Source organism: Leiobunum rupestre, chromosome 2 (assembly GCF_980474605.1).
Source record: "Leiobunum rupestre chromosome 2, qqLeiRupe1.1.hap1, whole genome shotgun sequence".
NCBI lineage: Eukaryota > Metazoa > Arthropoda > Arachnida > Opiliones > Sclerosomatidae > Leiobunum > Leiobunum rupestre.
This window is the reverse complement of record NC_143385.1, coordinates 65,001,884-65,015,916: the sequence shown is the minus strand read 5'-3', so window position 1 is coordinate 65,015,916 and position 14,033 is coordinate 65,001,884. Positions and strand designations below refer to the sequence as shown.

At 33.3% G+C, this 14,033-nt stretch overlaps 1 protein-coding gene across 2 annotated transcripts in view; it reads right to left on the bottom strand.

Annotated features, from left to right (window-relative positions):
* The window catches only part of LOC149958765 (uncharacterized), a 69,208-nt gene that overhangs the window by 39,795 nt on the left and 15,380 nt on the right, over positions 1–14,033 (bottom strand). For both annotated transcript variants that reach the window (XM_090166144.1, XM_090166143.1), the window contains exon 3: positions 10,613–10,755. In XM_090166144.1, the coding sequence (XP_090022270.1) occupies positions 10,613–10,755 (143 nt within the window). The remainder of the gene's footprint in view (positions 1–10,612; positions 10,756–14,033) is intronic.

The following is a 14,033-nucleotide window of genomic DNA, read 5'->3' as shown; positions in this document are numbered from 1 at the left end:
CGAAAATTACACGAAAAATTTATAGGAAAAATAGGAAAATTGAACGCGAATTATAAGAAAATATAGGATACAAAATGCGTAAAATAACGGAAAATATAGGAAACACCATAGGCAAAATAGAGAAAATATAAAAATAGGCCAAATAAAGTAAAATATAGGATACATATGGGTACACGACGACGAAAGGTTTTTGGGTTAAACTACACAGAAAAACAAGTTATTATTTTTGTGTATTATGACAACTATTGTTTGGCGGAAATTCAAAATAAAATTGAAAATCAAAATAAGTACAACCAGTAAAATGAATGAAAACTGGTGAAATTATAGGAAAATATAGTAAATAAGGTAAAATTAAAGGAATTTATAGGAAGGCATTGAAAAAATAGGAAATATAGGAAGTCTGGTCACCCTGGTAATATTATCGGTTATGCCCGTTTACAAGTACGAAAGAGGGATCATAGATATTAAAGAGGTTAAACAGCCAACGTTATGAAAAGGTCTACAAGGCTCTCTCTAGCCCATACTACAACGCCGGGGTATCCAGTCAAATTAAAATTTAATTAATTGTTCTGGGTGGAGTAAATGGCAATACATTCATAGTCATAAGTAACTTAAAAACAAATTCAGGGTTGCCACAAAATTTAGAGATTCAAATTCCCTGACCATTTTAAGTTATTTTCCCTAGGAATATAATACTGCGTACCTGGAACAGAAATTTGTATTTCCCCATCACGGACCCGCTGTTTTAGCTTCGGCAACGCGAGAGCTATACAATTTCGGACATACGAGCGTAGCGCCATCGTAAAAATAGGCGGAATTTTTGTCTCTATAAATTTTTCCTACTTTTCATTCTATTCACAAGGATTTTTTGTACAAGTTGAAACACGAATATTCTACCTCGATTCTACGAAACTAATTTCGGAGATGTTTATTTAATTTGAAGACAAAATAAATAAATCTTTAACACGATTTTAAAACCGGCACGTATTTCTAACCAAGTCTCAACGAACACACGGACGAAATTTTGACTACGGTGTCCGCTAGGTGTCTCTAGTACCTTATGTCCGAATTCCCCACATTGCCAGGCCTATGAATCTCATATTTCCCCTCCAGTATTTCCCCTGACTTTTTAACTCCAAAATTAGACAGTTTTTAACTTTTACATTTATCAGAAGTTAATAAATTTGATCAACTTATATTTCAGTACAAAACTTATTTCAACGTTTAAAATAAAAACCTTTCAAAGGTCTAAATAATAATAACAGAATTTTCCATAGATCTAGAGTAAAATTACCTTAAAAAAAGTGTCAAGATTAAATTGAATTCCCTGACCCTTTCCCGACTTTTTACAAATTTTTAAAATTTCCCGACTTTTTAGGTCCATTTTGAAATTCCCTGACTTTCCCCTGACGTGTTGTGGCAACCCTGTACTTTCGTTTATTAAGTTACTTATGATAAGAACGTTACGTGACAAAATCCGCGTCTGTTTTACATAGTTTGCACCGAAGAGAGGGGCCCTATGGTCTCCATGGAAACCGAGAGGGGAGATCAAAAAGTCAAACCTTTTCGCGCGTAGCTACTAAATAGGTAGCCATTTTGTTGGTCATCCCAACAAAGCGTCAAAACGTACGAAAATTAAATTTATGCTTCGATTTTTTTTAAATTAATATCGCTATGGGCCCTAAACAAAACCAAAGAAGATTTTAAACCCGGGTTATTTAAACAAAATAGCAAATGGCGACTGAAATATTTACGAAAAGAAGTTGGCAAAGTTTACCAAATTAGGCCTTGGTGGTGATCGAATAAAATAACAATTTTCGCTCTCCCTTTCTAATTGAACTACTCGAACAATTTGTAACAAGGCAGTTAACCAATTTTAACGTGAATCTAAATTCTTAATCATTTTAAAATAATTAAAATCCGCAAACAGACGATTGTAACTGTTAACCCTCGCATTTTACTGATAAATCTACTACACCAGCAAAATGGCGGCATTGTACGGTTCATTCTTGCTCAAATAACATATTTATTCTCGGTTCATATATCTATACTTGCAACTGCGTCATTGGTGACGTAGGGATGCAAACTATCAGTGGCGGCGCCAGGAATTTTCGCGAGGGTAGGCAAACCAAATAAATGGGCCCCCCTTTTCTCAACGAAATGCTTCAATAAAATAAAGTAGTGATGTACGAAAAAAAAAATCTAACAACGGTAAAACGAGTCCAAATATAACATAACTGGTTTTATTTACTAGGAGATACCTCAAAAATATCTAAAAACATTATCGACAATTGTTTCATTGTTATTTATAAATAATTTTATCTCTTGGGACAATTTTGAGACGGTATATTCCCATTCGATCGAAATCCCATTCGACCGAATTCAATATGTTTCCGAAATATAGCCCAAAAGGCGGATTCGGTTCATTGGGACCTTTTGTTTTGTTTTTTACTTCTGCCCCGAGATATAGCAGGGTACGCAAAAAACGTTATACCTAAACAAAATTGCTACAGGTGTACTAACGGTAAGGTTAGGTTAGGTTAGGTTAGTCTCTCACTTTTATAAATATATTTATGCTTTGAACTTTTTATTTATATCAAGAATACAATAATTCGAACAATTTCATTTTTTAATGTGAATGGTTAAGTTTGTAGCAATTGCGTCGAGTAAGGCTAATGCGACTTTTCATTCGAACCCTATTTTCTCCATTTTAGCTAACTGGCTCCAATAAGACTATCAACACTAATTTTATAAGAAGTAAACCTATTTAAAAAACGTCTCATAAAAACGAAATTTGATGTACTATAAAAAATTGGGCTGTAAACCGCACAATTGGGGTATTTTCGATCGATTGGGACTCAATGTTAAATCGTTTTCGAACGAATGGGATTTCGGTCGAATGGGACCAAAGCTTTGAGACCCTTTCTAGATCAATTTGGGGCCCCTTAAAGGGTGATTTTGGGGCCCCTTAGGCAGTGGCCTACCTGGCCTACCCCTAGCGCCGCCACTGCAAACTATGTATAACAAGACGACTACAAAGTTAAATCGCCATTTATAATTTTGAACGGCGCGGGTGTCATACTTTGGATCTATAACGTTACTTATGACAAGAGCGTTACGTTACAATGAAAGGTCCCAATTGATGTCTTTCTGGAACAAGAAGAGGCTTAATTTTTGATTTCAAGGCTTTCGTTTGGGATGGAGCCAACGGGTGTAACCCTTTCGTCTCGTTTCTACTGACCCAGAAAAAGAACATTGCCGGGGGGGGGGATCCTACATGGCTATTAATTTGGAAGCAGCCTATAGTTCCGAGAAACTGCGCTAAAGCGATTTCAACATTACGCCTAATGACAAGGCATAAACGGTCGCGTTTTGAAAAGGTTACAATTACCATGGCAACGAGACTGATTTTTATACCTGATAGGTCTTAGTTTCGACATATTTAGAAGAGGAATAGCAATTCTACATTTCACAAGGATTTCAAAATGTATACATCGAGGTTAAACACGTCGCAAATTTTACAGATTTATATTATATATTTGGAATTTCCCGAAAATTTCGCACATTTTTTGGTCAATGATCTATTTTCCCGATATTTACACGCGTTTTTACTCCAGCAGATATTTCCCCGAATTTCCGGCCAACAATCTACTTCCCGGAATATTTGGGTAAATTAATTTCCCCGATATTTCCCTGAATATTTGGGTCAACAATCTATTTCTTCGATATACCTCTGAATATCTGTTCAACAATCTATTCCCCCGATATTTCCCTGAATATTTTAATGAACCATCTATTCCCCCGATGTTTCCCTGAATATTTTGGTGAACAATCTATTCCCCCGATATTTCCCCGAATTTCTGGCCAACAATCTACTTCCCGGAATATTTGGGTAAATTAATTTCCCCGATATTTCCCTGAATATTTGGGTCAACAATCTATTTCTTCGATATACCTCTGAATATCTGTTCAACAATCTATTCCCCCGATATTTCCCTGAATATTTTAATGAACAATCTATTCCCCCGATATTTCCCTGAATATTTTAATGAACCATCTATTCCCCCGATGTTTCCCTGAATATTTTGGTGAACAATCTATTCCCCCGATATTTCCCCGAATTTCCGGCCAACAATCTACTTCCCGGAATATTTGGGTAAATTAATTTCCCCGATATTTCCCTGAATATTTGGGTCAACAATCTATTTCTTCGATATACCTCTGAATATCTGTTCAACAATCTATTCCCCCGATATTTCCCTGAATATTTTAATGAACAATCTATTCCCCCGATATTTCCCTGAATATTTTAATGAACCATCTATTCCCCCGATGTTTCCCTGAATATTTTGGTGAACAATCTATTCCCCCGATATTTCCCTGAATATTTTAATGAACAATCTATTCCCCCGATATTTCCCTGAATATTTTAATGAACAATCTATTCCCCCGATATTTCCCTGAATATTTTAATGAACCATCTATTCCCCCGATATTTCCCTGAATATTTTAATGAACCATCTATTCCCCCGATATTTCCCTGGATATTTTAATGAACCATCTATTCCCCCGATATTTCCCTGAATATTTTGGTGAACAATCTATTCCCCCGATATTTCCCTGAATATTTTAATGAACCATCTATTCCCCCGATATTTCCCTGAATATTTTAATGAACCATCTATTCCCCCGATATTTCCCTGAATATTTTAATGAACAATCTATTCCCCCGATATTTCCCTGAATATTTTGGTGAACCATCTATTCCCCCGATATTTAACTGAATATTTTAATGAACAATCTATTCCCCCGATATTTCCCTGAATATTTTAAATAAATCTTTTAAGAATGACCATGGATAAAATTTTTATCAACTCAAAAATCCGTATAAAAAGTATATTATGGGGAAAGTTCCTCCTAAAAATATATTAAGAAATCCGAGAAAATTTTCTAAGCCGCTCAACGTGAGAAACCTCTCAAATCTTTTGTGTTCTGGGAACTTAATTTGAAAGACGACCTTTCGATCTTAAATTCAATTAAGGATTTTAAGAAATCTTAAAATAGCGAGGCCAAAAATTTAGCCTAAGTAGAAATCAATATTAATCTTTAATTAACGGGTTGTAATAGACAGATTAAGCCAGCACCCAAAAACGTGAACGGGGGAACTTGTAGGATTGTAGACGTAGCTTTGTGTGTACAGCCTGCACCTTCTACAAGTTCCCTCTACACGTTTTAGAGCCATTTTCTGGCGCTTGCTTAACCTCTCTAATAAATAGCAAGTCTTAGCACGTAGAAATATTCCATTTCTAGGAACAGGGTAGCCACAATATTTTCAGATTCAAATTCACTGACATTCTTTAAAGATTTTCCCTAACTATTTAAGGCCTAAATTAGACTATTATTTACTTTAACTACTTATATACAGGGTGTTTCGAAAGGTTATGCAAAAAATTGAAGGAGTTGTAGGGGGTGAGTTGAGAAGTATGCCTGTTTTTTTCTCTAAGAGCGCCAGAGAGCTTCAAAGTGTGGCCTACTAGCCCCTGGAAGTAGGCTGCACCGAGCGCAAAACCAAGCAGCAGGGAAACGCGAACATTGAGGTTTGGGGGTTCGTGTGATAGGTAAAAAAGGACTTTGTAAGCAAATCGAGGTAACCAGCGTAAAAAAGTAACTTAAACAGTACTTTAAACCAAAGCGAAAAATATATTAAAAGTAAAATAAAGCAGTTTAAAAAAACGGATTTATTTCCAACCATGGTTACTTATGCCCCAAAAGAACTTACAAGGAGACATCCTGAAGTGTAACCCACCGATTTTGTTCAAACTGGGGGGATTGGTAGACCTTCGTGTATCATGAAACATCCTAAAGGGAATTTTTTCAATGGGCAACCGTTTTGCCATGGCAACGAAAAATGTTTTTGACAACACTAAATATTAAATTTTCCCATTTAAAATAACATGGGATTTTGACCTCAAATTGATCAAAAGTTGATCAGTTTTGATGATTTTTTTGTCAATTTTTATCTACTTTTTCTATTTTTGGCATTTTCGAATTTTTTAAATTTGTTAAAATTTTTCATAGGGGGGGGGGGTTTCGAATTTTTGAAAGTTGTTAAAATTTTTCACAGGGGGGGGGCCCTAGGAATCGGTCAGAATCCCATGTTATTTTCAATGGGAAAATTTAATTTTGTTGTTGTCAAAAACATTTTTCGTTGCCATGGCAAAACGGTTGCCCATTGAATAAATTCCCTTTAGGATTTTTCATGATACACGAAGGTCTACCAATCCCCCGAGTTTAACAAAATCGGTGGGTTACACTTCGGGATGTCTCCTTGTTAGTGTTGAAGATGGAAAGGTTTTCCAATAGGAATAATAAATATTTGAATATTTAGAGAAGGATTTTATTTTAATTTCCGTAGAAAGCACTTCTAGTAAATGCGTGATAATAAATAAGTTGGGAAGGGGGGTTTCCCCGGGTACCGGCCAGGGAGGGGTTACTAGGGCAGCTGGGGTCTGGGGTTATTCCCCCTTCGCCCTGGATTCCCAAGTTGAACGAACTCCGCGGGAAAGAGCGGAGGTTACGCGCGGTTCAGACACCGAATGCAACGGACGATATATCACAGAAAATGCTTGGAAAAAACCAGCTACAAAAATATCGTTTTAAAGAGAAGCGTGCAATGGAATAGTCTCGATCGATAAGAACTTTTTAAATAATTTCATCGCAATATTATTCCAATGCCGTGGAAAAGCGAAATTTCTATAGATAAATTGACAGGTACGAGGTAGAGGAGCTGAAACACCTGTTTAACTCGCGTAATTATTTGTTAAGCTTTGAGGTACAAATATTAGCGGATTTTTAAACGTAATTTAAACGCGGAATAATATCAATATAATTTAATAAAAGCACACCCCGTAAATATTTAGCTACAATCCAAACCCACCGCGAAGATATTTAGCTACAATCCAAACCCACCGCGAAGATATTTAGCTACAATCCAAACCCACCGCGAAGATATTTAGCAAAAAAAAACCCACCCCGTAGATATTTAGCTAAAATCAAAACCCACCCCGTAGATATTTAGCTAAAATCAAAACCAACTCCGTAGATATTTAACTAAAATCAAAACCCACCCCGTAGATATTTAACTAAAATCAAAACCAACTCCGTAAATATTTAGCTAAAATTAAAACCCAGCCCGTAGATATTTAGCTAAAATCAAAACCAACCCCGTAGATATTTAACTAAAATCAAAACCCACCCCGTAGATATTTAGCTAAAATCAAAACCAACTCCGTAGATATTTAACTAAAATCAAAACCCACCCCGTAGATATTTAACTAAAATCAAAACCAACTCCGTAAATATTTAGCTAAAATTAAAACCCACCCAGTAGATATTTAGCTAAAATCAAAACCAACCCCGTAGATATTTAACTAAAATCAAAACCCACCCCGTAGATATTTAGCTAAAATCAAAACCAACTCCGTAGATATTTAACTAAAATCAAAACCCACCCCGTAGATATTTAACTAAAATCAAAACCCACCCCGTAGATATTTAACTAAAATCAAAACCAACTCCGTAAATATTTAGCTAAAATTAAAACCCACCCAGTAGATATTTAGCTAAAATCAAAACCCCCCGTAGATATTTAGCTAAAATAAAACCCATTGCGTAGATATTTAGCTAAAATCAAAACCCACCCCGTAGATATTTAGCTAAAATCAAAACCCACTCCGTAGATATTTAGCTAAAATCAAAACCCACCCCGTAGATATTTAGCTAATATCAAAAACCACCCCGTAGATATTTAGCTAAAATCAAAACCCACCCCGTAGATATTTAGCTAAAATCAAAAACCACCCCGTAGTTATTTAGCTAAAATCAAAAACCACCCCGTAGATATTTAGCTAAAATCAAAACCCACCCCGTAGATATTTAGCTAAAATCAAAACCCACCCCGTAGATATTTAGCTAAAATCAAAACCCACCCCGTAGATATTTAGCTAAAATCAAAACCCACCCCGTAGATATTTAGCTAAAATCAAAACCCACCCCGTAGATATTTAACTAAAATCAAAACCCACCCCGTAGATATTTAGCTAAAATCAAAACCAACCCCGTAGATATTTAACTAAAATCAAAACCCACCCCGTAGATATTTAGCTAAAATCAAAACCAACTCCGTAGATATTTAACTAAAATCAAAACCAACTCCGTAAATATTTAGCTAAAATTAAAACCCACCCAGTAGATATTTAGCTAAAATCAAAACCCCCCGTAGATATTTAGCTAAAATAAAACCCATTACGTAGATATTTAGCTAAAATCAAAACCCACCCCGTAGATATTTAGCTAAAATCAAAACCCACCCCGTAGATATTTAACTAAAATCAAAACCAACTCCGTAAATATTTAGCTAAAATTAAAACCCACCCAGTAGATATTTAGCTAAAATCAAAACCCCCCGTAGATATTTAGCTAAAATAAAACCCATTACGTAGATATTTAGCTAAAATCAAAACCCACCCCGTAGATATTTAGCTAAAATCAAAACCCACCCCGTAGATATTTAGCTAAAATCAAAACCCACCCCGTAGATATTTAGCTAAAATCAAAAACCACCCCGTAGATATTTAGCTAATATCAAAAACCACCCCGTAGATATTTAGCTAAAATCAAAACCCACCCCGTAGATATTTAGCTAAAATCAAAAACCACCCCGTAGTTATTTAGCTAAAATCAAAAACCACCCCGTAGATATTTAGCTAAAATCAAAACCCACCCCGTAGATATTTAGCTAAAATCAAAACCCACCCCGTAGATATTTAGCTAAAATCAAAAACCACCCCGTAGTTATTTAGCTAAAATCAAAAACCACCCCGTAGATATTTAGCTAAAATCAAAACCCACCCCGTAGATATTTAGCTAAAATCAAAACCCACCCCGTAGATATTTAGCTAAAATCAAAAACCACCCCGTAGTTATTTAGCTAAAATCAAAAACCACCCCGTAGTTATTTAGCTAAAATCAAAAACCACCCCGTAGATATTTAGCTAAAATCAAAACCCACCCCGTAGATATTTAGCTAAAATCAAAACCCACCCCGTAGATATTTAGCTAAAATCAAAACCCACCCCGTAGATATTTAGCTAAAATCAAAAACCACCCCGTAGATATTTAGCTAAAATCAAAACCCACCCCGTAGATATTTAGCTAAAATCAAAACCAACTCCGTAGATATTTATTTAGCTAAAATAAAAACCCAACCCGTAGTTACTTAGCTAAAATCAAAACCAACTCCGTAGATATTTATTTAGCTAAAATAAAAACCCACCCAGTAGATATTTAGCTAAAATCAAAACCCATTCCGTAATGTAATTTCAGTCTCACATGAAATGTAACTTATAACCTTTTCCCATAGAAATAAAACTTCAAAATGGCGGCCAAGTCAAAAATACGAAGTGCAATCAATTCCACGCACTGACGTTTAGCTAAAATCTAAATCGGAACGAATCAGTTTTGCCAAATGAAAATCAATATACTTCCGAAACGGTTTCTCCAACCCATAAAAAATTACCTAACTCAAAATTTAAAAAACTTCAGAATAATCGATTAATCCAGTGAACCGAATCCAAACTTAAATCAAAGTCAGTATACACAATACGCTTCGTAACCACAAAGGTAAATATTATTAAGAATTAAAACTACAGATATGAGATATTGAAGCGCCTACGAAAGGTCAGTTAGAAGATTTGTATTTAAAACCTTTACGTCTTCGTAATAATGAACAGGGCTTCATAAAGGAAAATAAAATGTAAATTTCGGAGTAGAGCCAAATAAGCTGGATTGTCACAATAATATCAGATTCAAAATTATCTCATTTTTCCTTTTCATACGACCAAATTGGTCAATTTTTAACTTTATATTTCAACTTTTCTAGAATTTAATTAAACTTATATTTTAGTATAAAGTTGGCTTTAATTGAATTAATTTAAATACTTTTGCCTAAACGAAACTTGAATGAAATTATTCATATAGGCCTATTAATAAGTTTTAATCTAAATTAATTTTAAATATCAAATGAACTGAATTAATTTTAAATATCAAATAAAATGAATTAATTTTAAATATTAAATAAAATGAATTAATTTTAAATATTAAATAAACTGAATTAATTTTAAATATCAAATGAACTGAATTAATTTTAAATATCAAATAAAATGAATTAATTTTAAATATTAAATAAACTGAATTAATTTTAAATATTAAATAAACTGAATTAATTTTAAATATCAAGTAAACTAAATTCAGTTTAAATATTAAATAAACTGAATTCAGTTTAAATTTAAAATACCTGAATTAATTTTAAATAATAAATAACTAATTTTTATTATTATTGCCTAAGCGGAATTTTTATTATTATTGCAGGCCTAAACTTGATTATTTTTTAATATTATTGCCTAAGCTGAATTTTTTATATTATTAAATAAACTGATTTAAATTATTCATCAATTTAAAATATCAATAAAAATCCGATTGAAATCAAATAAATTTGTTTTTCAAGAAATGAACAACCCTAGAATAGGTGACGAAATAAAGGTGACGCGTGTACCTTTCCCTTTCGAGTCTGTCGGCGGCCGCCTGTTCCGGCGTCGGCAGCAGGGAGGGCCTCCGGCGGACCTGTTGGTGGGTGGCCGGGCCCGAGTCGCTCTCCCGGAACCTCTCGATGACATACTCGGTCGGAGGACGCTCGCTCTGCCAAAAAGAAACGAATTACAGTCAACAATTCAAATATTCAACTACCTTCATTACAATTCGTATTTTCTATAGAACGGAAAATATAGTCAGCCATTTAGCAAAAATTAGTCCGATAGAGATAGCTCGTCTTCTTACAAAACACGATAGAGGTACAGACCGAGGCTTAACGAGGTCTTAGCGTGAGACAAAAAACGATCAAAAATAAGTCAATATCGAGATATAAATAGGAACCAAATAGCGACCTTTGTAAAGCAAAAAGATTTTTCAGCTGAATTATTTCAAAAACGTACTTAATTTATAATATTATTACCTAAACTGAATTAATTTAAATATTATAGCATACACTGAATTAATTTTTAAATTTAAATACTACATAAACTGTCTTAATTAGTATTATTACCCAAATTGAATTAATTTTTAATACTATTTCATTAGTAAATTAATAAACCAAATTAATTTGAATATTATTGCATACACCGAATTAGTTTTAATATTATTTCATTAATTAATAAACCGAATTAATTTAAACATTGCCTAAACTTAATTTATTTTAATATTATTGCATACTTTGAATTGATTTTTAATATTGCATACTTTGAATTGATTTTTAATATTGCATACTTTGAATATTTTTAATATTGCATACTGTCTTAATTTTTAGTATTACCCAAATTGAATTTATTTTTAATATTATTTCATAAATTAATTTAAACACTATTGGCTAAACAGAATTTATTTAAACATTATTGCACACGATGAATTATTTTTTATTAAATTTAACATTTTAACTGCGATTTACCTTACCAATACATGCAAATTATCAATATATTTTAAAAAGAATAAGGTATAAAATGTTTAAAATCAAATTAAATTAATTTAAACTGCGATTTACCTTACCAATGCACGTAAATTAAAATAATAATAATTTTTTATTTGCATGATTAATTATTTGATTAATATATCAATTATATATTAAGAAGAAAACTGTATAAAATGTTTATAAAATCAATTAAAATTAATTTAAACAAATTAAATCGGTTTTAAATAAATAATATCAGTCTTAACATTGTTTTCATCGCGAAATAAAAAAATCAGCTGTGTTTCTTGCAATAATATGAAATAGAGTCAACAACATAGGTTGCTCTTTGGAATTAGTGAATAATGTAGTAGTGAATCATCATCATTTGTACACATCTGGTTTGAGTGCTTGACTTTCTCGTCGGATTGAGATTTGCCAAGGCCTACCAATTACGTATTTATAAAGCATTTCAACTGAAACGCTCACCAACTATAAAAACAACTGTTATTTAGACTGATGCATTTAATTATTACGGTCCGACTCAAAAGTTTTAATTTCTTATAGGAAAAATAGAATTATATTTGTCAATTTATAGGACACCATTTGATTATCAAATACATGGGATTATACATGGAAGATTTTAATACATGGGATAATAAAGGATTAATTTCTCAAATACAGAGATATTATTGGAAATCATTAGCTTAAAAACGTATGCTAAAAATATAGGACTATAGGATTCGTTTTTCAAAACTATTTTATTTTACAGGACTATATATGCCATTTCATTTACTAACTTTATGCATTTGAAAACCAAATCTATATTTAGTGAAATAAATAATTTGTTTAGGGGGAGGTGCTAACTGTTAGTGTGATTTTTAAAATTCCCTGACGGTTCCCTAATTATTAGACTAATTTTTAATATTCCCTGACGGTTCAATAATTATTAGACTAATTTTTAATATTCCCGGATTTTTAGACAAATTTTTAATATTCCCTGACGGTTCCCTGATTTTTACACTAATTTTTAATATTCCCTGACGGTTCCCTGATTTTTACACTAATTTTTAAAATTCCCCGACTATTCCTTGATTTTTAGACTAATTTTTATAATTCCCCGACTTTTCCCTGATTTTAATACTCATATTCGAATTCCCTGATTTTTATACCCATATTCAAATTCCCTGACTTTTCCAGGAATTCCCGATTTTCCAGGTACCGCGGCAACCCCGAATAAAAGTGACACTTGGGATAGAGTTTTTACTAAATTGAAATTCTTTCTTCACAGTGACTAAAATATCGAAATCCGGAAGTGTAATCGTCGCCGTTTACCATTTCAGGCCAAGGCTTGAAGAAATTTAAAACGCTTTCTAAATGAAAAACAGACGCTTACTCCAAATGGCGAAATAATTGCGCAAATCATTGATTCCGAACGTAAAATTGACAATAACAAACACTCCAGAGGTAGGGCTGTGCGAGTAATCGAGCATCGTCGAGCACTCGGCCTTTTATGAGGTATAGTACTACTCGAACTCGACCTCGAATAAGTCATTGGAGAATACTCGTCGATTACCGAGTACCAAAAAGCTGCTCTCTAAACTCGTCGAGTATTTGTTTTTTCTATCCCCGTTGCTTTATAGTTCAAAGAGGAGTTCTTACAACTTTTGGGGGGGGGGGGGCATAAACGGTACCTACAAAAAATTTAATTTCATAATTACTTTAATAAAACCAGCTCCTAATCAACTACTCGATAATCCGACTCGTTAAAAATATTACTCGAGGTTTTTTTTAGTTACTCGACTCATATAAAAGGAAGTTTCCCCTTAATCAAGTAGTCGATTACTCGACTCGACTTCAATATTACTCGACTCGAATACTCGATGAAAAAAATTGATACTCGATAACCGACTCGATTGCCTAAAACCACTAATCGCACAGCCCTATCCAGAGGTCGTATTGTTAGAATTCCAGGTTTGTGTGGAGTTAAGTTCAATCAACTTACATTTAACATACAAATATCACTAAATTTTCGAATTATCTGGGTTCCCATAGTTTTCAGATTCAAATTCTGACATTTCCCTGAATATCGTAATTCCCCGACAGTCAGCCCCATATCGTAATTCCCCGACAGTCAGCCCCATATCGTAATTCCCCGACAGTACTCTTTTTACGTGACTTTAAGTGGCAGAATTTAAAAAAGTGACTTTTAGTGACAGAATTTAAAAAAGTGACTTTTAGTGACAGAATTTAAAAAAGTGACTTTTAGTGACAGAATTTAAAAAAGTGACTTTTAGTGACAGAATTTAAAAAAAGTGACTTTTAGTGACAGAATTTAAAAAAAGTGACTTTTAGTGACAGAATTTAAAAAAAGTGACTTTTAGTGACAGAATTTAAAAAAGTGACTTTTAGTGACAGAATTTAAAAAAGTGATTTTAAGTGGCAGAATTTAAAAAAGTGACTTTTAGTGACAGAATTT